The sequence below is a fragment of the Equus caballus genome, chromosome 30 (assembly GCF_041296265.1).
Source record: "Equus caballus isolate H_3958 breed thoroughbred chromosome 30, TB-T2T, whole genome shotgun sequence".
NCBI lineage: Eukaryota > Metazoa > Chordata > Mammalia > Perissodactyla > Equidae > Equus > Equus caballus.
Genome location: NC_091713.1, coordinates 36,305,657 through 36,330,636, shown reverse-complemented (window position 1 = coordinate 36,330,636; position 24,980 = coordinate 36,305,657). Strand labels below are relative to the sequence as shown.

Below are 24,980 nucleotides of genomic sequence, written 5' to 3'. Positions count from 1 at the left end.
ACTTCCCTTGAGGTTAGCCTCCAGTGAGAAAGAGCTGAAGTCGTCGGAGCTGCGTTTGTGGAAAAAAGCCTGGGTTCTCTGACCCTGTTCGCACCTCAGTTCTGCTCCTCTAGCTCCACTCTGTGTTTCCTGGACAACTGCTTCTCTGGACCTTAATGGCCCCTGCTCCCTCCTTAGTTTTAACGGCCATCTTGACTTCTTAGCATCTTCTTTAGGACACAGTCTGGTGTTCTCCCGGCTTCTACCACTTACAGCTGCCCAGGCCCACAGCCCCGACGGATGCAGCCTCTACGACGTGAATCTGATGTACCTCACACCCTTCGACACCTGCTACCTCTCTCTCTAAGGGAGCCGGGAAATGAGGAAGGATGGAGAGAGAGAGCAGGAGCCAGAGGGCAAGGAGAGGGCTGGGGGCATCTTCTCGTTTTCAGATGAGAGAGATGCTGAAGAGAGAGTGAAGATGGGGATTTGATGTACAGAGGTCCCTGGGGAGGGGGAGAAGATGAATCCAGCACACAGGTGTGGGACTGGCCCTAAGTAGCAGGAGGGACCCCTATTTCTCTGACGCCAGAGCTAAACAAGAGCTTAAACGAAGGAGAGTTTGCAGCTACTGGTGAATGAGATCAAAACGAAGAAAAAAAACCATCAGTAGAGTTATCGTCAATGACTAGCGACAGTCGGTTCTGATTTAGCTCACGTACTTATGGAGTCCGTGTGTCCCAAGCGATGAGCTCGCAATTTTCATATACATTATCTTTTTAAATTCTCACAAATATTTGACAGTTCACTGTGTCTCGCCAAAACATATATCAATTTAAATTTGTATACACATGTCACATTTTTAAAATCGTTTCACATGTATTATTTAATTTGATTTTTCTAGCAATTGTTGACGTATTGTCTCCTCATTTTACAGGCAAGGAAGCCAGGGCTCAGAGATTTGAGTGATTTAAGTGTAAAGAGTAAAGAGTAAAGCGATTTGAGTGGCAAGCAGGTTTTATGACTTCAGATTCCCAAAGGAACTACTATCTTAGTGGGTCAAATTTGAAAACAAGTTTGAAACATAGGGCATTTTAGACGGCTGCTGTATCGGTGGTAACCAAGTGCTCCCTGTGCCTGAGCTGGCGAGCAGAGCCCGGATCCTGCCAGCTGCTCAGGGCTGTGGGGCGGGCGCCATCTCCCTAAGTCAGGCAGGATGCTGGCCGCTGACTGGGAGGAACTCAGGCTTCCAACGAAATGAGGTTCATTCAGCTTGCTCACCCTGTGAACGCTGTGCTGGCCCAATCTGCAATTTCTGCAATCCTTTTTCTTGTCTTCTTTTGAAAAGCATACAAGATTTGAAGTTCTAAAAAAAATGTATTCAAATTGTAGCAAAATGGAGATTAATTTTGCTCCCCCTTAGAGAGAGCTTTTCATTGCCCTCTCCTGATTTTTAATCGAGTACAGGGAGTCCATTACAAAAGGACTCACGGTTTCATCTGGCGGTTGTTTCTAGGGATTAAATCAGAATCCTCATCCTTCATAGAACAAGCTGTGTCATTATCATGAGAACAGAGAGCCCGTACAATGCATGGTGCCAGTTCCTCAGTCCTGGCCTTGAATGAGGCCTGTCAGTGTTCTGGAGAATCCTAACAGGCTATGCAATTTAGTATCTTAACAATTAGCAGCTTAATCCCACGCCAGGCTCCATGCTAAGCACTCGGCCCACATTATCTAATTTAATCCTCATGACAAGTCTGGAAGGCTGGTAGCATTAGCATCTGCAGTTTCCAGGTGAGGACTCGGAGGCACCAGAAGTGACTTTCTCTGCTGGCTGGCTGTGGACCTTTGAAGAGAGGAGCATGAAGAGAGAAACACCATCTCAATAATGTAATAAATAAAAACCCAAAATTTCTCTGTGTAACATGGAGATGCTCACAGGCGGCCCTTTATTCCATGGAGTATTATTCCTGTGGTTGGAACTAAATTGGGAGCTTCCAACAGAGAAAGAACAACAAGGGGGAAGTGTGGCTAGGGTTATAATAAGGTCCCCTGCCAGGTCCTGGGGAGACAGAATGAGACAGACACGTTCCTGCTCCGTCTTGGGCTCAGAGTCTAGGAGGCAGATTATGGTTTGGTCTATAGGCCATGCATTGCCTCGTCCTATTTAATTCATAATTATAACTTTAATGGGCACAATAGTTGTAATAGAATTTATTATTTTTTTCCCCATTTTTGACCATTTAAAGCATTCTCTCGTGGCTGTGCATTGAGACTTTTTCCAGTTTGGCGCCACTATGGATAGACTATTTTTCCTGCATACTTTTTGGTTTCTACTGAAATATTTTCTTAGAAGATATTTTTGTAGTGTAGTTATTGGGTCAAAGAGTACAAATATCTTTACGGTTCTTCTAATACGTTATTATATTGCTTTCTAGAAGGGTTTGTTATTTACCTAACAAATATTTATTAAGCATCTACATGTATCAGGCCTTATACTAATCATGAGGGATACACTGAAGCATACCAATTTACGTCTCTAGAAAGGTATACTTTTAATTTCATGTAAAATCATCACCACTAAAATTTAAAAAAATTCTTTTACTTATATCTAATTTTTTCTTAAAAAGCTTTCCATCTGTTCTTCTTCTTTTTTTTTTTTCTGGAAGATTGGCCCTCATCTAACATCTGTTGCCAATCTTCCTCATTTTTTTGTTTTTTCTTTTCTCCCCAAAGCCCCAGTACACAGTTGCAGGTCATCCTAGTTCTTCTGTGTGGGACGCTGCCACAGCAAGGCCTGATGAGCAGTGTACAGGTCTGTACCCAGGATCCGAAGCGGTGAACCCTGGGCCACCAAAGTGGAGCATGGGAACTTAACCACTCAGCCACGGGGCCAGCCCCTCCTAATTTTTCTTAATGCTCGAATTTAATGGTTGGGTGTTTACCTTCTATTTTTATATGAATTATTGGGGTGTGTGTGTGACTTCTTTTTTACCTTCTATTTTTATATGAATTATTGGGGTGTGTGTGTGACTTCTTTTTTGTGTGAAATTCCTTTGCCTATTTTTATATTCTCTTTATTTTATTTATAAACTTATTTTCCTTAGAAAATTGAAAGAGTTCTTTACATCTGCTGTCACAAAGTATTTTTTTAGTTAGCTTACATTTTATTATTTTGAATTAGACATAAGCTTAACATTTTATATATTTGAATTTGTGAGCGTTTTCCTTGGCCATATCTTCTTTTGCGTCTTAACTGAATGTCATTTTCCCATAGATCTGATAAGTATCTTATTGTTTTTTTCTGATGGTTTCTCTATCACTTAATGTTAACTACATTTTAGAATGATTTTTAGAGTGAGTTTTAGAATGACTACTTTATCATCCATTCAATTTTTCTATATAGTTGGAGCCATTTCTGCTTTCCCTTTCTATCCCATCGAATACACTTCCATTATCTGCACTTTTTGCCCTTTGAAATACATTGTTGCTTTATAACATGTTTGACTAGAGTCCCTCTCACTAATCTATTTCTCAGAATGTATTTTTGTTATTTTTTTCATGTTTCAAAATCTTACTGGAATATTTGTTGAAACTGAGTTAAATACTATGACACCGGCTTCGAAATTCTAGTTACACCACTTTACTAATTCTCCGTTTATTACTTCACAAGTTTATTAATTCTAAACCTTAGTTCTTTGTCTGTGAAGTGGGGATAATACTAATTACTTCGTAGGATTTCAGGATTAAATAAAAAAAACTCCACGTAAGGCATTTAGTACATTTCCTATCTCACGCTTTGGGCAGGAAAAACCAGAAAAGTGTATTATTATGATTAACTCGGGGGCAAAGAACCGGTTTTGACATCTTCGACGTCAGGCGGACAGACTCTACCTCTTTCTCCCGGAGGATCGACAAGAGCATCGTGCCACTTTTCTCGCTTAAACTCCTTTTAACCGGCCCGCCTCCCGCGGCCAGAACCCGCCCCTTCCTCGCGAAAGATGCTAAGGTACCCGAGCTCCACGTGGTAGCGGAGCCTGGGGGCGGGGCCTGTTGCCTAGGAGATGGGGGCGGGGCGGGGCTACGGCCCAAACACAGGCGCTTCCGGGGGGCGGGCGGAAGCGAGGGCGCGGCGCCTGACGCGACGCCAGGCAGCCAATCAGAAGGCGAGGCGCGCATTCAAATGGCAGCGGCCGCGGGCGCCGGCTGAGAGTGGCGCGGGGCCGGCCCGGGAGGTGTCCGCGGGGACAGTCGGCGGAGGAGCGAGGTCTCAGTGCTGGGGGCGGGCGAGTGGACCCGGCTCGGTCCCCCGCAAGCCCCGGGTCCGGGTGGGGGCGGTGGGGACCCCGAAGGAGGGGCGCGGGGCGGCGCCTCCGCTGAACCGGTTCTCCGGGCCCCCAGGCCTCTCGGCCGCAGCCTCCCCGCAGGGCCCGGCCCGGTCGGTTGGCCTCTAGGGGAACACTGGCTGTCACAGTAGTGACCAGTGGGGACGCGTCCCCGGGGATGTCGGGGTTCGGGCTGTGACCTCCCTTCTCCCTTTCCTGGCAGTCTTCCTCAGAGTCCGCGGCGAGGCTTCCCGGACGAGCCACACGCCGGTCCGCCTGGGTAGGTAGCCGATCATTCTCAGCTGCGCCTGGTGGCCCCGCTCTTCCCTGCCTTTACATTCGCTTCCATAGACGGGAAGACCGTGCCCTTGGATAAAGGGTTGACGGGAGATGCTTGCATCCTGGCGGATCCTTGGTACCCATCGTTATTTATTTAGGACTTTAAAAGACTTCCTTAAAAATCGACTTCCGTTCTTTCACTCTGTGATAGCAGTGATCTGTGGAGCAGCGGGAGCAGGTGTCATTTTACAGGTTAGAGCCAGGCCTGCAACTCTAAAGACTTGTTATCGGTATAACCAGTTTGATGCCTAGTGGACCAGAAGCGTGACTTCTTAGCTGTCGCTCAGGTTCTCTTTCATTTGATGAGAATAACAAGAATCATACGAAGTTCTCACATATTGAGCTATATGGTTTCAATCTGATTTGGCCTAAAAACTTGTTTTTCCCAGAGCAGTCCTCAGCTCAATAGATATCACTCTGTCTTTCTTTCTTTCTTTTTTTTGGTGAGGAAGACTAGCTGTCAGCTAACATCTGTTGCCAATCTTCCTCTCTTTGCTTGAGGAAGACTGGCCCTGAGCTAACATCTGTGCCATTCTTCCTCTACTTTGTATGTGGGTCGCAGCCACAGCATGGCTTGGTGGGCAGTGTGTAGGTCCACACCTGGGATCGGAACCCACAAACCCCGGGCCGCCATAGTGAAGGGCACAAACTTAGCCACTATGCTACCTGTCTGGACTCTCTCTCTCTTTCTTTTTTTTAGGTAACATTGGTTTATAAGATATAAATTTTGGGTGTAGATTACATCATGTTCACCACCCAAAGATTCATTACCATCCGTCACCATATATATGTGTCTGATCACCCCTTTGGTTCTCCTCCCACCCCTCTTCCCCTCTGGTAACCACCAAGCCAGTCTCTGTTTCTATGTGTTTATTTGTTATTTTTATCTTCTACTTATGAGTGAGATCATATGGTGTTTGACTTTCTCCCTCTGACTTATTTCGCTCAGCATAGTATCCTCAAGGTCCATCCATGTTGTCACAAATGGCCAGGTTTCATCGTTTCTTATGGCTGAGTAGTATTCCATTGTGCATATACACCACATCTTCTTTATCCATTTGGCTCTTTTTTTTTTTTGAAGATTGGCACCTGAGCTAACATCTGTTGCCAATCTTCTTCTTTTTTTCTTTCTTCTTCTTCTTCTCCCCAAATCTCCCCAGTACATAGTTGTAGGTCCTTCTGGTTGTGCTGTGTGGGGCACGCCACCTCAGCCTGGCTTGATGAGCAGTGCTAGGTCTGCGCCCAGGATCGGAACCAGTGAAACCCTGGGCCGCCGAAGCAGAGCGTGCAAACTTAACCACTTGGCTATGTGCTGGCCCCTATCCATCCGTCCCTTCATGGGCATCTAGGTTGCTTCCAAGTCTTGGCCATTGTGAATAATGCTGCAGTGAACATGGGGGTTCATGTATCTTTATGCATTTGTGTTTTCTTGTTCTCTTGATAAATACCCAGCAGTGGAATAGCTGGATTGTATGGTAGTTCTATTCTTAATTTCTTGAGGAATCTGCATACTGTTTTCCATAGTGGCTGCACCAGTTTGCACTCCCACCAGCAGTGTATGAGGGTTCCCTTTTCCCCCACATCCTCTCCAACACTTGTTTCCTGTCTTGTTAATTATAGCCATTCTGATGGGCGTGAGGTGATGTCTCGTAGTTTTGGTTTGCATTTCCCTGATAATGATGTTGAACATCTTTTCCTGCTCCTGTTGGCCATCCGCATATCTTCTTTGGAAAAGTCTGTTCAGATCTTTTGCCCATTTTTTCACTGGGTTGTTGGCTTCTTTGCTGTTGAGATGTGTGAGTTCTGTCTTTCTTTTCTGTAGATTGGTTGCTGATTATTTGTGTGGACACTTTGGAGCATGAATGCTGGATAGATGTTGTGGACATATTTACATGCACACCCGTCTACCGTGTTGTCTAACTGCTGGAGAACAGGCTCTCTACTTTTCTGGTCTTGTAATTTTTATCAACCTAGCAATTAATTTATAGTACTTATATTTGTTGTCTGATACCTTTTTGGGAATAATCTGCCTTGTGACACCTCTCAAACTAATCTCCATGAGGCATTCCTACAATGTTGTATATACATTCAACAAGTATTAGAAAATGCTTTACTCTAGCCTTTGACTTAGTAGCTACTTAGTAGCTAGAGTTTCCATTAATCCCTCTCCCTACTCCTCAAGCTGGGGGTACCCCCAAAAAATCTTTCCTGACATGCACCTTTTATTTGTGTGTGTTATAATTCACACAACATTTACCATCTTAACCATTTTTAAGTGTAACTTTTTTTTTGGTGAGGAAGATTGGCCGTGAGCTAACATCTGTTGCCAATCTTCCTCTTTTTTGCTTGAGGAAAATTGGCCCTGAGCTAATATCTGTGCCATTCTTCCTCTACTTTGTATGTCGCATGCCGGCGCAGCATGGCTTGATGAGCAGTATGTAGGTCTGTGCCCGGGATCTGAACCTGCAAACCCTGGGCTGCTGAAGTGGAGAGTGTGAACTTAACCACTATGCCACTGGGCTGGCCCCAGGTGTAACATTTTTTTTTAGTGTACATCCTTACAAACATTCACATTGTTGTCCAGCCATCAACACTGTCCATCCCCATAACTCTTGTCATCTTGTAAATCTGAAACTCTGTACCCATTAAATAACAACTCTGCCTTCTACCCTCCCCCAGCCCCTGGCAGCCACCATTATACTTTCTGTCTTTGTGACTTTAACTTCTCTAAGTGCCTCATATCAGTGGAATCATACAGTATTTGTTTTTTCATGACTGGATTATTTCACTTAGCATAATGTTCTCAAGGTTCATCCATGTTGTAGCATATTGCAGAGTTTCTTTCCTTTTTAAGGCTGAATAATATTTCATTATATGAATATGCCACATTTTGGTACACCATTCGTTGGTCAATGGACACTGGGCTGCTTCCATGTTTTAGCTGTTGTGAATAATGCTGCTATGAACATGGGTGTACAGATATCTCTTGGAGACCTTACTTTCAATTCTCTTGGGTATATACCCAGAAGTGGAATTGCTGGGTCATATGGTAATTTTATTTTTAATTTTTTAAGGAACTGCAATACTGCTTTCCACGGCGGCTATACCATTCTACACTCCCACCAGCAGTGCACAAGGTTCCACTTTCTCCACATCCTCACCAACACTTGCTGTTTTCTGTTTTTTTGATAGTGTCCATCCTAATGGGTGTCATGTAGTAGCTCATTGTAGTTTGGATTTGCATTTCCTTAATGATTAGTAATGTTGAGCATCTTTTTATGTGTTTATTGGCTAGTCGTATATCTTTGTTGGCGTGTGCTTTTTACATCTTTTAAGTCACTTGGCACAATTGGCCTGATATAAAGGTTATCTGTGGATTCCTTCTAGACAGAGGTCTTCTCTTTGAAATCCATACTATCGGTCAGAGGGCCTGGCACATAATGGGGACTAAGTGAATATTCGTTGAATAATGATCGCAAGCTCTTTGAGGGCAAAGATTTGTCTGAAGCTGCTTGGGACCAATATCTGAGCTGGAGAGTGTGATTTATTCTAATGTATTCCTCCGGGAAGTTACTTTCACAATGGAGCGTTGTCATACTTCTAAAGCCTGTTTGTAGTCTGTGCAATCTAAGGTTTTTTTTTTTTTTTTGTAGTTTACCCGATAATTTTGGAAACTGATACCTAGGAAATGGCTGGACGTCACATGAACATCCAAAGAAGAGCGTAGGTTCTACAGGGACGCTCTGTTTTGAAGTAACTCGCTGCCACAATGTCGGCGTTCCCTGCGTGTGGTAGGAACGACAGCGATGTCCTTGGCAGTCCTCCCCTCCCCAGGAGTTCCACGCCGAGGGTGCCCGCCCAGAGCAGCCGACTACAGCCGCATCTGAAGTCGGATGTGTCAGAATGTGAAAATGATGATTCGTTATTGAGATCTGCGAGTAAAATCAGAGACATCAATAGTACTTACGTTATCTCTGCCTGTAAGAAAACAGGAGATAGGCCCCTTAGCCCTAAGCCTGCAGGGAGATTGACACTTCAGAGAAGAGTCACAAGGAACAAAGAAGCATCTTCGCTTTGTAGTGAGTTGGGAGACTCCACTGAGAAAACAGCAGAAACACGTCTTACATTACAACGTCGCGCTAAAGCAGAGTCTGTGGGAAAGTGGAAAACAACACAGAACGTCGGGGGTGAAACAGGAAATAATTGTGCTCCACGGGAACCTTGTACAAATGTAAAGATTGTAAATAATTATAAGCTCTCCTCTGTTGCATCTTCTGTACCTTTAGCTGAAGACCCAAAAGATGTTGAAATGACGGCTGATGAAAAATGCAAAGAAACGTTTTCTACCCTCAGTGGGGCAAATGAAAATGCTGCACTTAAGTACTTAAGTAACAGAGCACCCATTGGTTCCCAGAGTCAGGTTGTCGTTAGATCTGGACACTCAGCTGCCAAACCTCTTCAGAGCAAGTCGGACAGCAAAGTGTCAGGAACGGGAAACTTACACCATAGGAGTACTGGGAAGGATGTTGCAAAAACTCCAAATAAATTTGAAAGCTTAGAAAAAAGAACACCTACGAAATGTATTACAGAACACAGATTGACACCGAAGGGCGGCGTGTTTCAGCTCAAGAGCCCAGCCGAGTCCATGCTGAAACATCGGATGCCGAGCCTTCAAGTTAAACACAAGCCGAAAAATTCTCTTCTTGCAAACAAAAAGGAGGGGTCCCAAGAAAATACACTCCCTCCTGAAGGAGAAACTGCAGTTCAGAACGCCGCTCCAGAGACAGACCCCTTGAAAGTAGAGAACAGTCAAGTGACAGTGGCGGTCCGTGTCAGGCCCTTCAGCCAGAGGTATGGTGCACCTTTTAAATGTACAGCCAAGCTCGCGATGTGTAACGTGTCTGATTCCTCTCTGCCTTTGGAAAGTCGTAAGATCTCTCTCCAAAGGGGTTGTGGGTGAGACAGTCACAGATTACAGGTAGGCTTGACAAAGATGGCCGTGACAGTGTGAATGTGGAATCTAATTATTTTAAAATAGTTTAAAGGACGACTGAAAAACCTCACAGAGTCAGTAGGTTTCAACTTTGTTGTGTGTCTCAGCGAATTAGAAGAGGACGAGGTGACCACTGCAGTGGGGAAGGAACCTCTAGTTTGAACCTAAAGGGTCAGTTGTTAAAGGCAAGTTGTGCAGCGCTGTAAAGCCTTTTAGCCACAGTGTGGGGTTGGTGGTAAGGGGAGAGAGCTGAGGGTGAGCCGATGGGAGAGAGTGGGGACATCTAACAGAAAAGCCCCAAGAACCGTGATGGGAAGAGAGGCAACAGCAGGAACAGAGCCTGGGGAACAGAACCCGAGATGGATGACTGCCCTGAAGAGAACTGAGTGTGGGACCCTGTGCCTGATTCCAGACTCCTCAGACCAGCCCCGTCAGCAGGGCTGGCGTGGAGGGGCACTTGTTGGATGGACGAGGCACGTGGTTTCCAGGATGAGTTCTGATGTAAAGCAGAGTTGGGGGAAAAAGGGATATCTGGGACCAGACAAGGACAGATAATGTTTTTCTGCAAATGTGGAGTAGGTGCAAGATTCCCACTGAAGTCTGAGTTAGAAGGAGGATGTGCATGAAGGCCCGTGATTTTAAGGGAGATAGTCTAAAGGAGGGAGGGATCTTTGCATTAACGGGAGCAGTAGCTAATAGCCAGAAGAAAGTTATGATCCAAACTTACATTTAACTGTGTTTGTTGGAATGATATTTGTATTTCATACCACCTTTATGTAGAATCGTACCTCCCAAATTTCTTTATATTAAAAATGAGTTTTCAGATTTGAACTGAGTATCGGTATATTGGAGTAGGTGGGGTGGGAAAAGATGGGTAACTGTAAACGTAGGGTAGGCTTTCTGAGCAAGAAATGCGGAACTCCGCTTTCGCTTTGAGTAGTGGCGTTGGAGCCACAGGAAATACATTTTGGAAACCCACTATAATCATGCTTGCTGGTCCACGTTTTCCACATGAACTAAAGAATTATCTTGCCCTTGAGGAATGTTATATTTAACTAGTTTTGAGGTCCTCATTATATTCTGTGGGAATAATACTCAAAATAATTGCAGTAACTTGATATTTTTCTTTTCTGCTTCTTTGTGCTGCTTTTTAAAGAGAGAAGATGGACAAAGCATCCCAGGTGGTCTTCTTGAATGGGGATGAGATAGCCGTGGAACATCCCGACATGAAACAAGTGTACACTTTTAGTTATGATGTTTCGTTCTGGTCTTTTGACGACCGTCATCCTGACTACGCCAGCCAGACGGCCGTCTATGAGGCCCTGGCCGCCCCGCTCCTGCAGCGGGCCCTGCAAGGCTACAATACATGTCTCTTCGCCTACGGTCAGACCGGCTCTGGGAAGTCCTACACGTACGTTCTGTTGCAGATACACTTATCCAGAAGTGTTTACATCTTCTTGTCTGAGAAGCAGCAGGGTTTGATAGAAAGAATGTAGTTTTGAGACCACACGCATCTGGGCTCAAATCTCATCTGTTTTACATGCTAGTTCTGCAAACTTGGGCTTCAGTTTATGCAGGAGTTACTGTTTACCTCGTAAGCATCCTTGGCCCCATGTTCCTGTAAATCATGCTTCCCGTGTAAACCAAAGCCCAGAGAGGTTATCTTGTAAGTATTGTCGTGAGAACTAAACGTAACTCATCTCCCAGGTGGTGTGGTGATGACCCGTCCAGGAGGGGAATGCTCGGTTTCGTCGTAGCTGACGTTTCCTGAGCTCTTACCACACTGCAGGCGCTGTGCCGAAGGCTCTGCTTGTCCTCGCTCACAGCAGCCCTCTGAATTAGGTAGTTCTGTTTATTCCCACTTCACAGAAGAGGAAATGGAGGTTTACTGAAGTTAAGTATCTTCTCCAAGGTCACAGAGCCAATAAGTGGTGAAATCAAGATTTGAACTCGGGCAGATTTGGCTCCAGGGCCCAGGCTCTTAGTTATTAACGACGAGGTTTAATTAGCTTGCTCCCCACGTCCTCCCCAACCCATTTCCCCAAAAAGAGTAAAAAAGTAACTAATTAGCTTCATTCTCCCTATTCATAACGTATTTTCCAGGATGATGGGACTTAGTGAAGAACCGGGAATAATTCCAAGATTTTGCGAAGATCTTTTTGCTCAAGTAACCAAAAAGCAAACCCAAGAGGTATGTTCTCATGGTCTCTGCAAGCCTTCCCATTGGACTAGAGAGCAATCAGATCAGGTTAGGATCCGAGTCACGGCCACTAGGGAAATGCTCAGCGGACGTGGTTCTAGTTTCTGGATGCCTCTCCTTTAGAACAGAGGGGTGGAGAGAGGGCGGGCATTCTGGGTTCAGCATTAGCTTCTCCTGGCGGACGGTGACAGAGGGGTCATCTCTTCTGTCTTTCTAGCTTTCTCTGCTTTGTTCCTCTTGTGTGTTTGTGCTGACTCGCAGCGTGGCAGTTACGTTCCATTGTGCGTCTCTACGGAGGCAGCTGCGCAGACTTAACTAAGGGCGGCAGGCTTAAACTTCAGACGCCGCCCCGCAGAAAGAGGGTCAGAGGCTGGAGTTTGAACCCAGGTTCGACTTCAACGGTCGTGCTCTTCCCCCTGCACTGGACCTGAAGGGCCGCCACTGGCCTCCCTTTTCACCCGTTCGTTCATTCACTCGGCAAGCATTGCTGAGCCTCGGCTGTTTGCCAGCCAGTCTGTTAGACCAGTTTTTTTCCAAATTTGCTTGATCACAAGAATCAGCAGTGATGTGGCAGGGGTGTGTGTGTGTGGTGTGTGTGTGTATGCACGTGCGTGTGCACATTTGCTAAAATTCTCTTCTGGAGATTCTGATTCAGTTGGTCTGAGGGGAGCCTGGGAATTTTTAATTTTCATATTTTTCCCCTAGTAATTCTTATGATAGGAAAGTTGGGACAGTACTGTACTAGATGTGGGAGTATGGAATTAAAAGACCCAGGCCCTGTAGTTAAGAGAGTGTAATGATGGGGCTGGCCCCGTGGCCGAGTGGTTAAGTTCGTGCACTCCGCTTTGGCGGCCCAGGGGTTTGCTGGTTCGAATCCTGGGTGCGGACATGGCACCACTCATCGGGCCATGTTGAGGTGGCATCCCACATGTCACACCTAGGAGGACCCACAACTAGAATATACAAATAGGTACTGGGGGGCTTTGGGGAGAAGAAGAAAACTTGAAAGATTGGCAACAGATGTTAGCTCAGGTGCCAATCTAAAAAAAAGAAAAAAGGAAAAAAAGTGTAATGGGAGATATGGGCCAGTAAACAGCCAAGTACAACCAATTGAACACTAAATAAATGAAATACTGTGATAGAGTGAGAACAGGGCCCTGCGAGGATATGTGCACTTGGAAGGAGACAGAACTTTTCTTAGAGGAGGGGACAACTGAGCTTATTTTTGAAGGAAACATAATAGTTATGAGCTGGGTGAAGAGGGGAAGCACATTCCATGCAGAGGGAACAGCACATGCAAGATTTGCAAGCAAGAGAGTAGGGAGCCTGGGGGAAGCCATGGACAGTTGTTTGCTTTGCTTGAAGCATGGAATTTGAGGGTGGAGAGTGACAAGATGGAACTAGAGTGGCAGGCAGAACTCGGCTTGTCAAGGGCTTCGTGAACCGTGCTTCCAGGAATCTAGAAGGCTGTGGAAGGATTTTAAACAAGGAAGCAGTATGATCATATTTGCTCCTTAAAGAACATAGCCCTGGCTGCAATGTGGAGAATGGATTGAAGGGAGCTGGGACTGGCTGCACAGGACCAGCTGTGGGACCAGTAAGCTATGTAAGGCATGCCAAGGAGCTGTCTCACATAATGACAGTGGGGGTGAACGAGGGCACACACTGGAGACATCTTAGCGAGTAGAACCGATGAGACTTAGCAACTGTTGGAAATGGGGCATGAGGAGAAAGCAATCAATGTTTCTGGTTGGAGAAGCAGCGTGGATATTGATGGCGTTCTTGAGAACGTGAGAGGAAGAGCAGAGTGGAGTGGATGACGACTTCCATCTCTCACTGTGGATACACTGCCCGTCTTCTACCTTCTTTCCCTCCCTTCACCCTCTTGCCCCAAGTAATTGAGTTGAAAATCAGAGGAGAGGGACCAATAGAAACATGGTGGTCTGGAGACTACAGGATGGGACATGACCCGGCTCCAAGGTCGGTGGGAATAGGGGGTCAGAAAGCTGTGGGCTGTGGTCAGACTCCTCTGTTGGCTGTTGAATAGTTTGGGGGTAGAGTAGTTTGAAGGTACTGGAAGCCCGAGCGAGGGGTCTTGGGGATGATTTCACACATGTGGGAGGCTCAGATTTTGCGTGGCGTGACTCTGTCACTGGGAGGAATGTGGTGTAACAGTTGAGAGCATCGACTGTGGAGACGGAGTTTGAATCCGAGCTCCGTCACTTTACCAGGAGTGTGACTGAACAATTTACTTCTCTCTCTGCTTCAGCACAGAAAATGAAATGATGAGGAGGATGATGATGATGACAATACCTTTCTCACGGGTTTGTTGTGAAGGTTAAATGGGTTGAACTGTCTAAAAGGTTTTGAATAGTGCCTGGCACGCAGTGAGCCCAGCTAAGTGACTGGTTAGATCAACTTTGGGATTATTCAGGATGGCAAAGGGTGGTAATATGTGGATGGGGATAGTAGAAAGTGGCATAGCCAGCAGGTGGCAGGGGACCCTAAGGGGAAGAGAGTATGCTCCCCTGCAATGTCAACCTCATACCTTTCCCGGCTCACCTCCCACTACATTTTCATCTCCAAGGCTCCCTGAAACTCAACACACTGCACTATTTTGTATTTAATAGGCGTTAGTACATGTTTGTTGATGCTGAGCCCCCGTGCCTGCGTCAGCAGCATTTGTGAGTGACCTTATAGTCACATGGTGTCCCCATGCTCCTGGTCCTTTATCTGGAAGTGCTCTTTCCCTCTGCCAGGAGCTAAGCACAGCCGTCTGCTGTGTGTTGCTCGTATACTATGGTGCGCCTCCCGTGAGGTGGTGCGGTCTTTGAGGATGACTGTCTCCAGTTGTCTCACATCCTCCCCCGGCCCCTAGAAGAGTGCTGTGTACTAGGGGCCCAATAAATACTTGGTGAGTTGAACCCAAATCACTTGGAAGCTCCCAGTTCTGTTCGTATCGGGTGCTTCCTGACTCCCTTTGGGCCAGTGGCTGGGACTTATCTCCCTAGTAAGAAGCCACGCCCTAACGCTCCAAAAAGCCACGCGGAAGCAACTTTCCCCCTTTTTGACCTTCATTCCCTGTCTTTCTGAATCAAAAGTCCTGCTTAGTCTGAGGATTGCTTTCTGCCCAACCAGGAAGAAGGCCTGATTAAGCTCAAATGTCCACGCTTGGGGTCCTGTGCGCTCCATGCCGCATGCCTCACGGCCTTTCTCTCTTTCTCCAGCCTTTCGGGCCACCTCATTTCCCCCTTTCTGGTTAGTCGTTTTGTTTGTAGTCACGAGCTCTCATTTTGGTTCTCGCTTTTCTATTGCTCTGTCTTGTCCATCGGAGGGCACGTTGTGTTTCTCTGAGATGGAACCTCGTGGGCAAGAATCTTGTCTTAGGCCTCTCTGTATCCTTCTGACTGCAGCCCAGAGCCATGCACATAGTAGGTAGGTACTTAGTGGATTGAATTGAGCCCTGCCTAGAAGTTAAGAAGAAGAAATGAAGGACTTTTGTTGTTCAAATTAAAAATTTTTTTGAGATAAAATTCGCATAACATAAAATTAACCATTTTGAGGTATAAAATTCAGTGGCATTTAGTACAGTCATAATGTTGTATAACTACCACCTCTCTCGGGTTCCAAAACATTTTCATCATCCTCAAAGGAGACCTCGTGCTCATTAAGTGCTTACAACCCATTCCCCTCCCACCAACCCTGACACCCACTGACCTGCTTTCTGTCTCCCTGGATTCACCTATTCTGGATATTTCATACCAATGGAATGTCGTGCAATGTGTGAGCTTTTGTGTCTGGCTTCTTTCATTTCGCAAATGTGTTGGGGGTTCGTCAGTGTTGTAGAATGTAACAGTACTTCATCCCTTTTTATGGCCGAACAATGTTGCAAAATTAGTAAGTTTTGTTTATCCATTCATCGGTTGATGGACAGTGGGTTGTTTCCATCTTTTGGCTACTGTGAATAGTGCTGCTATGAACGTTGGTGTACAAATTTTTGTTTGAATACCTATTTTCAGTTCTTTTGGGTTGAAATTATTGGGTCACAGGGTAACTCTATGTTTAACCTTTTGAGGAACGGCTGTTTTCTGTAGTGGCCGCACCATTTTACATTCCTACCAGCAATGTGGGAGGGTTCTGATTCTTCCATATCCTCATCAGTATTTGCTGTGTCCCATTTTTTTTATTATAGTTATCTAGTAGGTGTGAAGTGATTTCTGAACGTGGTTTTGATTTGTATTTCCTTACTGACTAATGATGTTGAGCTCTGTTTCATGTGCGTCTGGGCTGTTTGTGTATCTTCTTTGGACAAATGTCTGTTGAAGTCTTTTGCCTCATTTTTTAATGGGGTTGTTTGTCTTTTTGTTGTTGAATCGTAAGAATTCTTTGTATATTCTGGATACTAGACCCTTATCAGATACATGATTTGCAAAAAGTGCAAGGACTTTTGAAATAAATTGCATGCTGTTTCTGTTCCCACTAGATCAGCTATCACCTGGAGATGAGCTTCTTTGAAGTATATAATGAAAAAATTCATGACCTGCTGGTTTGTAAAGGTGAAAATGGGCAGAGAAAGCAACCAGTAAGACTAAAACAATTTATTATTTGTTTTTAATTTCTGTTTTTATAAATGCATATAATTGTGAGTTCTCAAAATGATATAACAGCTTAAATTTTTAATAAAATGCTATTGTATGATAGCAGGTGCTTGTGATCTGGAACTACGTTATTTAGTAAATAAGCTGAACATTATTGTTAGTGGAAATTGTTACTACGTTTAACCTCTTTTTATAATTTAATCCAGTATCGTGTGAAAGCTAAAGATAAAATACCCGTTCTAAGATTTAGGTAAACCACTTGAGGCCAGCACCAATCCCTAAAAGTCTGTAAAGCCAAACAGCAGTAAAAGTTGTAAGAATTGTGTTGTTATTATAGAACATGTATTTCACTGGGCTGTTTACAAAGTGCTGCCTTATAGACAATATTTTCTAGGAAACAAAGTTTCACAAATACATAAGCTTGTAGAAAACCTGCTACTAGAATTTAAAAGTTTTAATTTTGGAAAGGGCCTTGGAGCGCAAGAAGCTGGAATCTAAAGAGGTCGCTTGACTTGCCCAGGGCCGTGCAGTCTCCTGTTGGCGATGTCAAAAACCTAAACAAAACCTGACGTTTTCTCCTGTGATCTCTGTGCCTTTTAAAATTTCTGGTGACAAAGTTTAAAACGAATAACATGAGACCGAAGAAGAATTTAAATGTGTGAAATTTATTGAACATGTTTTAGAAAGATATTTAAAAGCGTGTAAGTGATAGTGGAGGAATTAAGAGTATAAACTATTGAGATAATTGATGCTACGGTGTATCGCCACACGTTCCGCAAAGGGAAACAATCTGTGATATTGAAGCAGTTTCTTAATCCTTACAGATTTGTTTCTGTGAGAACCTTGATATTTATTTCTGGGTAAAGGCAAATCTCTTTACCTTAAACTCAAAATAGAGAAAAAATGGTCATTTAAAATTACGTTTTATATGAACTGTTTGTCGCACTCTTCACGATGCTAATCTTTGCTTCACCAGCTGAGAGTGAGGGAGCATCCTGTCTCTGGACCGTACGTCGAGGCCCTGTCGCTGTAAGTGCTGGCTCAGCAGGACAAGGAGGGGACAGCAAGTGGCAAGAGTGGATGTCGCTCTGCTTTGCCTCCCCAGCTTAGAAGCCCTGGCTGGCTGTTTAGTCTTCTACCCTTAATATTAAATTTTCCTTCTCTTTCCATGTAGAGTGTTAGCTGCTTGTTTCTAAATTTGTTTGTATCTTTCACAGCACCTGTGAAGTGCCTGGCGTAGAGTATTAATTATACTAAGTAGGAAATAAATATCTGATTTTTCTCCCTTTCACCTCCTCCTTTCCCCATGAAGCCTTCCCTCTCCAGCTGCTTTTATATCTATTATTTGAAGCTGCTGACGGGAGAAGGTGCTAAGATGAGTTCACGTTAAGAGTTTGAGACACACTAAGAGTCATTTCCTTTGTCTTTCAACACTCCAAATGCTTTTCTGAAAGAAAAGGAAAAGCGATGAGGTGTGGATTCAGCTCCATTTAAAAAATCCGAGGCCCATACTCGCCAACATACATACACTCACGTATGCATATACCCATACATGTGCATTTGTCTTAAAGGGTGTCTCTGCTCTCGTGATGGGGACTGGAATATCGTAGTGTTAAGATGCTAAGGTGCTTCACTGTATTAAGCAAAATCATACTTTTTGGTAAAATTAAAACATTGTTTTATTTCCTACCCTTTAAGAATGGAGAAAATGAAAGATTGTGTGAGAATCAGTCTAATTATATCTATGCCTTACTCCACTGTGATATTCAGAGAGTGATTACACAATTGAAAGGTTATTGTTATTTTGTGAGAATGAGGGATAATTATCAGTAATACTGATTTTGTTTTTTTACTTTTTAAAAACAGGAATGTTGTCAGTTCTTACTCTGATATCCAGGTAAGGTTGATTGTGTTTTGTCTTCTTTTCACTGGAGAGAAAGATTGTAATCATAAATATTTATAAGACTATTTCTCCTGGGGCTGTCCCCATGGCTGAGTGGTGGAGTTCACGCACTCTGCTTCAGCGGCCCAGGGTTTCGCTGGTTCTGATCTTGGGCGCGCACATAGCACCGCTCATCAGGCCATGCTGAGGGGCGTCCCACATGCCACAACTAGAAGGACCCACAACTAAAAATATACAGCTATGTACCAGGGGGCTTTGGGGAGAAAAAAGGAAAAATAAAATCTTTATAAAGAATTTTTCTCCTTAATTGCTGTTTGCATAAAAGGTTAATCTTATTAATTTATCATAAACTGATTTTGTTTGTTAAACTTGAATCAGAAGAATTACTCTTCTGGATTAAAAATAAAAATTGGCCATGTTAGCTTAGAGTTACAGAAATAGCCTTTAAAGGTATTGCTTCCCAATTCATATTTCTGTGACAGAAAAAAAATAGACAATGAGAATACAGATTATTTAAACGGTAAACATTTCTTAACCATTTCAATTTATAAGCTAATTATAAGTGTGCTCATGTCACCGAATGTGCTGACTTAACCTTGTTGCTCCAGTGAACTGCAGCCTGCAGGCCTGACCTCCCTGCCTCCTTTCTCGGTAGAGTTGGCTGGAGTTGGGGTGCAAACAGAGGGCCAGCGCCGCCACTGGCATGAACGACAAAAGCTCCCGCTCCCACTCGGTGTTGACCCTGCTGATGACCCGGACCAAGGTATTTTTGTTGTTGCCTCTCTTCTTAGGTAAGATAGCAAATATGTTCAAGTTTTCTTGTTTTTCTTATTTAAATCAAAGGTGAAAAGTACGGTCACATAAATATATAAACATAATTAGATTTTAGGAGATACAATAACTCTGACTTTCAGTATGTATGGCAGTAGGTTATTTCTCATTGTTTTAAAAATCAATAATATATGGTTCTTAACATCATGATATTATTGATATTATCATATCGGTATATGATAATTAATGACATAATTATAGAGTGGGAAAACATCAGAAAGTAAAAGATCTTTAAAAATTCAGCCACGGGTTCCACTACTTAAATAAAACCCCTCTAAACATTTTGATGTATAATCTTTCACTTAATATCACTTATAATCACACTTAAATTTACAAAATCTGTAACGGTTTATGCTATTAAAATTCTTTTTGGGGGCCCAGCCTGGTGGTGTAGTGGTTAAGTTCACGCACTCTGCTTTGGCAGCCTAGGGTTCATGGGTTTGGATTCCTGGTGTGGACCTACACTGCTCATCCAGCCATGCTTTGGCAGTGTCCCGCATACAAAAAGTAAAGGACGATTGGCATGGATGTTCGCTCAGGGACAGTCTTTCTCACACACAAACAGATTCTGTGCAAAAATACCATTTTCATAGCTATATAATATTCCACTGACGATTATAGTTCCTCAAGTTTTTCTCTACTGTTGGACATTTATGGTGCTTTTAAATATTTTGCTATTTCAATGTTGGGATAAATAACACCTTTGTACATTAAGTTTTTCTCCATTTATGGTTGTTTCCTTAATGTAATTGAGGAGTGGTGGGTTTTTATCCCTTTAAAGTCATTTCTTTTGGCACAAGCCAAGCCCTGCTCACTGTGTTCTCGAATATTTATTCATCGTGAATTCTCACAAATTCAGGAAGGGGGAGTTTCAGACCGAAGTGAGCAGTTGGTAATCTTGTGTAACTCCCTTTGGAAGGCTTGATGACAAGTCATAAAGGAACCTAAACTATTGCGATATTGTTTGGCTGCAGACGGAATCTGTGGAAGGGGAGGAGCACGACCACAGGATCACGAGCCGCATGAACCTCGTAGACCTGGCCGGCAGCGAGCGCTGCGCCGCGGCTCACACTTGTGGAGAGCGACTGAAGGTAGACGCCGTGCTTGCTCGTTCTGGTGAAACTTGCTCCTCAGCATTGTTTTTAGGGGATTACAAAGTACATAGACTTAGCCAAAAAGAAAATCGGATCTGTGGTTTATACTGCATTGCTGTGGTTTCAAGAGAGATCCATACTTTTTGGTGATGATTACTTTTCAAAGAAAATTAGCAACTTTTGAGTCATAAGAAAGTTGGTTGTTTATGAAAGCAAACGTTTACTCAGTAACTGTATGAGGGGAGACATATATTTTGTGGAATAAACTTCCCGTCGAGCAGTTGTTTTAAATGGCAAACACTCTCTGTCTTCCCCAGGAAGGCGTGAGCATTAACAAGTCCTTGCTGACTTTGGGAAAGGTTATTTCTGCCCTCTCTGAACAAGCAGGCCGGAAGAGCGTCTTTGTTCCTTACCGTGACTCTGTGCTTACCTGGCAAGTATCTTTTGAAGTAAGGAATTGTCTAAAATATAGGGACTCCTGTCGAGGAGAGAACAGCAGACTGCGTTCGTAGCTCAGGGAGAGAGAAGGAGCCGTCCGCAGTACCGATTCAGAGCTGGCCTGCCTGGCTTCAGACCTCAGCTCTGCATCCCGTGAGCTTTGTGACTCTGGGCAAGTCCCGCCTGTTCCCTCATCCTCAACATGGGGAGAGGATGAGTACCTACCTTCTAGCGTTATAGTGAGGATTAAATGGTTGATATGAAATGCAGTGCATCGTATTTGCTATGAGTGTGTGCGATTATTATCATACTTATCTGTTGTCAGTGCCCTGTGTCGGAGCATATGTGGTATTGCTGCGGTAACCAACATACGTGTAAAGTGACACTGAGTCATTTTGTTTGCTTAGCACACGCTGGCCAGCACGTAGGTGTTCCATAAGTGTTTTCATTAATGGATGTGTATTTAAGTTCAGATACATTACGTTCAAATTACATCTGTATAGATTTAACTTCCAATTTTGATAAGCATTTTTTATTTTTGAGGAAGATTAGCCCTGAGCTAACATCTGCTGCCAATCCTCCTCTTTTTGCTGAGGAAGACTGGCCCTGAGCTAACATCCGTGCCCATCTTCCTCTACTTTATATGTGGGATGCCTACCACAGCATGGCTTGATAAGCGTGGCATAGGTCCATGCCTGGGATCCAAACTGGTGAATCCCCAGCTGCCAAAGCGGATTGCCATGAACTTGACCACTGCACCGCTGGCTGGCCCCTCTGACGAGCAGTAATATGCAGTTCTGTTAAGGACTGCATCTCTACTTGACAGCCATGTGTCTTTGTAATCAGTTTATTACAGGTTTCGAAGTGGCAATTACACTATAAGGGAAAATCTGGGTTTTTTTATGCCTTTGGAAAGTTAAGAATAGTGAAATTCCTTCTGCATTAATAAAGTCAGCCTTCTTAGCCTCAAACTCTCATATTGTCTTTCTTCCTCTAAAATAAGGCTTTTGCAGGTAGTAGAAAAAAATGTTTATGTGCCCATTCATCATTTTCAGCATTTATTGAGCACCTGCACAAAGGGTCATGGTAGTGCTGGAAACGCAAAGCTGACCCCGGCACATGGTCCTTCCCTAAAGGGCTCCTAGGCTAGTGTGGGGAGAGGCATCTTACTAAATATTTGATGGTTAACCATATTTTCAAATCTCTGCACAGATTACTGCTTCATGGAACAATAGAAAAAGTGTAGGAGAAAATAAAGTGTTTGTGGGATCCAAAAATAGCTACAAAACAGCGTTAAATGGTGTTCGAGTGAAGAGTATAATACTATGTCATATACCCTATTAGTTTGTTTGGTGCTTTCTAGATAATTATTGTTATTAGGTTGTTGCGGAAGCAGAATCTCATTATGGCTTTTCCCCTTGGAGGCTGTTGAAAGAAAGTCTGGGTGGAAACTCAAAGACCACAATGATCGCCACCGTCAGTCCCGCTGCCAGCAACATTGAGGAAACGCTGAGCACACTGCGGTACGCCAGCAAAGCCCGCATGATCATCAACGTCGCCAGAGTGAACGAAGATGTGAATGCTAGGTTAATCAGAGGTGAGTGTTTGCCTCAAGGCTGAATTATTTTGCCACAGTTTAGTCTCACATATCAATTTCAGTCATGAAAATATGCAATTTAAGACAAGTAAAGATTTTTCTTCCATACCTGTTTACAATCGATTCTAGTCATCCTTCTGTGTGATGGAGGAAGGTATGTGGGGAAGAGATTAGTAGAAGGGGAGCCGGTCAGAGAGCGCACTGAACACTGAGTGTGGGGACGGGGAAATCGCAGGCATAGAGACTAACTTCACAGGGTGCGTGGCAGGGCGTGCAGCCAAATAACAGGATGGTTAGTCACTTGACCTCTTGTCACCATTCCTCCCCTGCCTATTTATCAGCTCTACTCTTGCTTAATTTGTTGATCCAACGGGTGTTGGATCTTGAGTTTCTAGCATAGGCCTAACTTCGTCTGTGCTAAACGCTACATTCCACTTCTCTCTTGGTAATCACCTGCTTAGGATAGACTTGAGTGCCTGCATGGAATCTTGCTTGTACAGTTTTCTCTTTGCTTACGTGTAACTACCATCTTTTCCCACCCCCTTGTCCTCTGGCCTTTTAGCAGCAGCAGGTGGACAGACACTTCAGGGGGAGGGCCAGGACGAGTGAGTTTGCTGTATTGTGGTTTTTCTTCCCCTTGAGGATCTCTCTCTTTTGCATATGGGGCCATTTTCATGAAAAATACATAACCTGAATTCCAGCTTGAAAAACCTTTGATCTTTATCCCGCTTGTCTTTATAGTAAGGTTTGTGTCTGTCGTCCCAGTGTAAGTAAGAGTATCCCCTTTCCTTCTCAGTGTCCCACTTCAGACAGTGCATTATGTGGCCATCCTGCTTAAGAGGGGGAAATTCATCAATATGGGAGCGCTTTTTCAGGTGAAGTGTAGGTAGAGATTTATAGATAACGTGACTAAAATAAAATTGATTTCTGCAAATACTCTATTTTATTTAGTAATATTTAAAACTTAAAATAGGAGATTGGAGGGTTATGCCTACTGTGGACATATTAAATGTTACTAATCATGCATCTTTTCACAACTATTTAGAGTTGAAAGCAGAAATTGAAAAGCTAAAAGCTGCTCAAAGGAACAGTCGGACTATTGACCCTGAACAATATAGGCTCTGTCGGCAAGAAATAACATCCTTAAGAATGAAACTGTATCAACAGGAGAGAGACATGGCAGAAATGCAAAGGTGGAATATGTTTTAGGTGTTAAGTGGGTTGCCTGGTGGGGAGTGGAGAGCGAGGGGCCTGGGAGAGCTCCGATCTTTCTCCCCATCTTCTTAAGAACAGAGCAGCCCACCTCAGTCTATCATATTTCAAATATTGCTAAGTGGCTTCCTAATCTTTATTGATTGTCTCTTGATTCCCAATCTTACATATCAGGATATTTTTAACTCTTATTATTTTGTTTGTTTTTGGGAAGAATGTGGAGGGAGAAATTGAAACAAGCTGAAAAACGAAAACTTCAAGAAACAGAGGAGCTACAGGTATCATGTCAACTTTCAAACTGATTTGGAAGTTAAAGAAATATGCCAATAAGTATGTAAATTTAATTTCACAAATACACATTGGATACTGACCCTGCACAAAGCAATACCATAAAGAGAATTAGTGTAAAGAAATGTTAAGATCAGCTTGTGATTGCTTAGAGCCCATAAGCCAGTTGGAAAGTTAAAATATAAGGAAACTATCTAGTTCTGTTCACTTTGGTTCAACAAATGGTAACTGTTTATGCTGCGCCAGGCATGGGGGAGGCCAACATAAATAAGACGCAGACTTGGCCCTCAGAGAGCGCGTCATCTAGAGGAAGGTTTACAAAATAGGTGACTGAGATGCAGTGTGACTTGACGAGGCCGAACCATATGAAACTGCCATTTTGGTTAAAAAAAAAAAAGGTTGAATATTGGCAGTTTCGTCTAGTTCAACCTAGTGCAATGAAAGGGTCTACAGGGTGGAGAAGCCTGAGAGATGAGGGACTAACCTTGGTGAGGGTGGGTATTAAGAAGGACTTGGAAGCGAGAGAGACTGCTAAGCGAATCTTCGTACAGTGAAGAGGAACTTGCTAGGCTAACAAGTCCAAGTTTCTAAGCAGAGGAAGACCGTGCTCAGAGCATGGGGGCGCAGCACAGCGTGGGCGTCCAGAGGATCAAGACGCTCCAGGTCGGTGCTGGTGACAGGCTAGACTGGAGAGAGCTGGGGTCAGATCGCGACGTGGGGGAACCTGTATTGGGAGGAAGGGGAGCAACGTGAGCAGACTTGTGTTCTAAGTAGATCCCTCTGCTAATAGTGTGAAAGACGGATTTGAAGGAGGAAAGACTGATGGCAGGGAGAGTTCCTCCTTTAGGAGGCTGTTGCTCTGCTTAAGGTGAGAGATGAGAGCTTGGAGTAAGCCAGTGGCCACGGGAATGGCTAGTGGAGGCATGGGATGCAAGAGGTAGAAAGGAGGCAACATTGAGAGCATCCAGAGGGCTTTTCATGTTGGATGTCGGTGCTGAGAGAAGTGGGGAGTCAGGAACGACGCCTGGGTTTCTGAAGTGCACGTGGCATCGTGAAACTATGAGGTCTTTGTGCTGGAGAAAGAAGAGGCCAGATGATGCGGGTTGAGGAATGACTGAGAGACGAGGAAACAGCTGCACATGCAGACTCTGAAAACCTCAGTGAGAAGTGTAGGAGCTGGGGA

The 24,980-nt window shown here is 44.0% G+C and overlaps 1 protein-coding gene across 3 annotated transcripts in view; it reads left to right on the top strand.

Moving 5' to 3' along the window:
• Window positions 1-4,069: 4,069 nt before the first annotated feature.
• The window catches only part of KIF14 (kinesin family member 14), a 52,806-nt gene continuing 31,895 nt past the window's right edge, over window positions 4,070-24,980 (top strand). For 2 of the 3 annotated variants that reach the window (XM_023632473.2, XM_014738101.3), the window contains exons 1-14: window positions 4,070-4,246; window positions 4,528-4,584; window positions 8,297-9,494; window positions 10,793-11,047; window positions 11,740-11,827; window positions 16,320-16,418; window positions 17,411-17,463; window positions 18,301-18,331; window positions 18,993-19,100; window positions 20,143-20,259; window positions 20,580-20,695; window positions 22,125-22,297; window positions 23,343-23,490; window positions 23,724-23,787. In XM_023632473.2, coding sequence (XP_023488241.1) covers window positions 8,413-9,494; window positions 10,793-11,047; window positions 11,740-11,827; window positions 16,320-16,418; window positions 17,411-17,463; window positions 18,301-18,331; window positions 18,993-19,100; window positions 20,143-20,259; window positions 20,580-20,695; window positions 22,125-22,297; window positions 23,343-23,490; window positions 23,724-23,787 — 2,334 coding nt within the window. In that variant the 5' untranslated portion in view covers window positions 4,070-4,246; window positions 4,528-4,584; window positions 8,297-8,412. Of the gene's footprint in view, window positions 4,247-4,445; window positions 4,585-8,296; window positions 9,495-10,792; window positions 11,048-11,739; window positions 11,828-16,319; window positions 16,419-17,410; window positions 17,464-18,300; window positions 18,332-18,992; window positions 19,101-20,142; window positions 20,260-20,579; window positions 20,696-22,124; window positions 22,298-23,342; window positions 23,491-23,723; window positions 23,788-24,980 lie in introns of those variants that run through there. The other variant, XM_023632471.2, reaches the window with a different exon arrangement.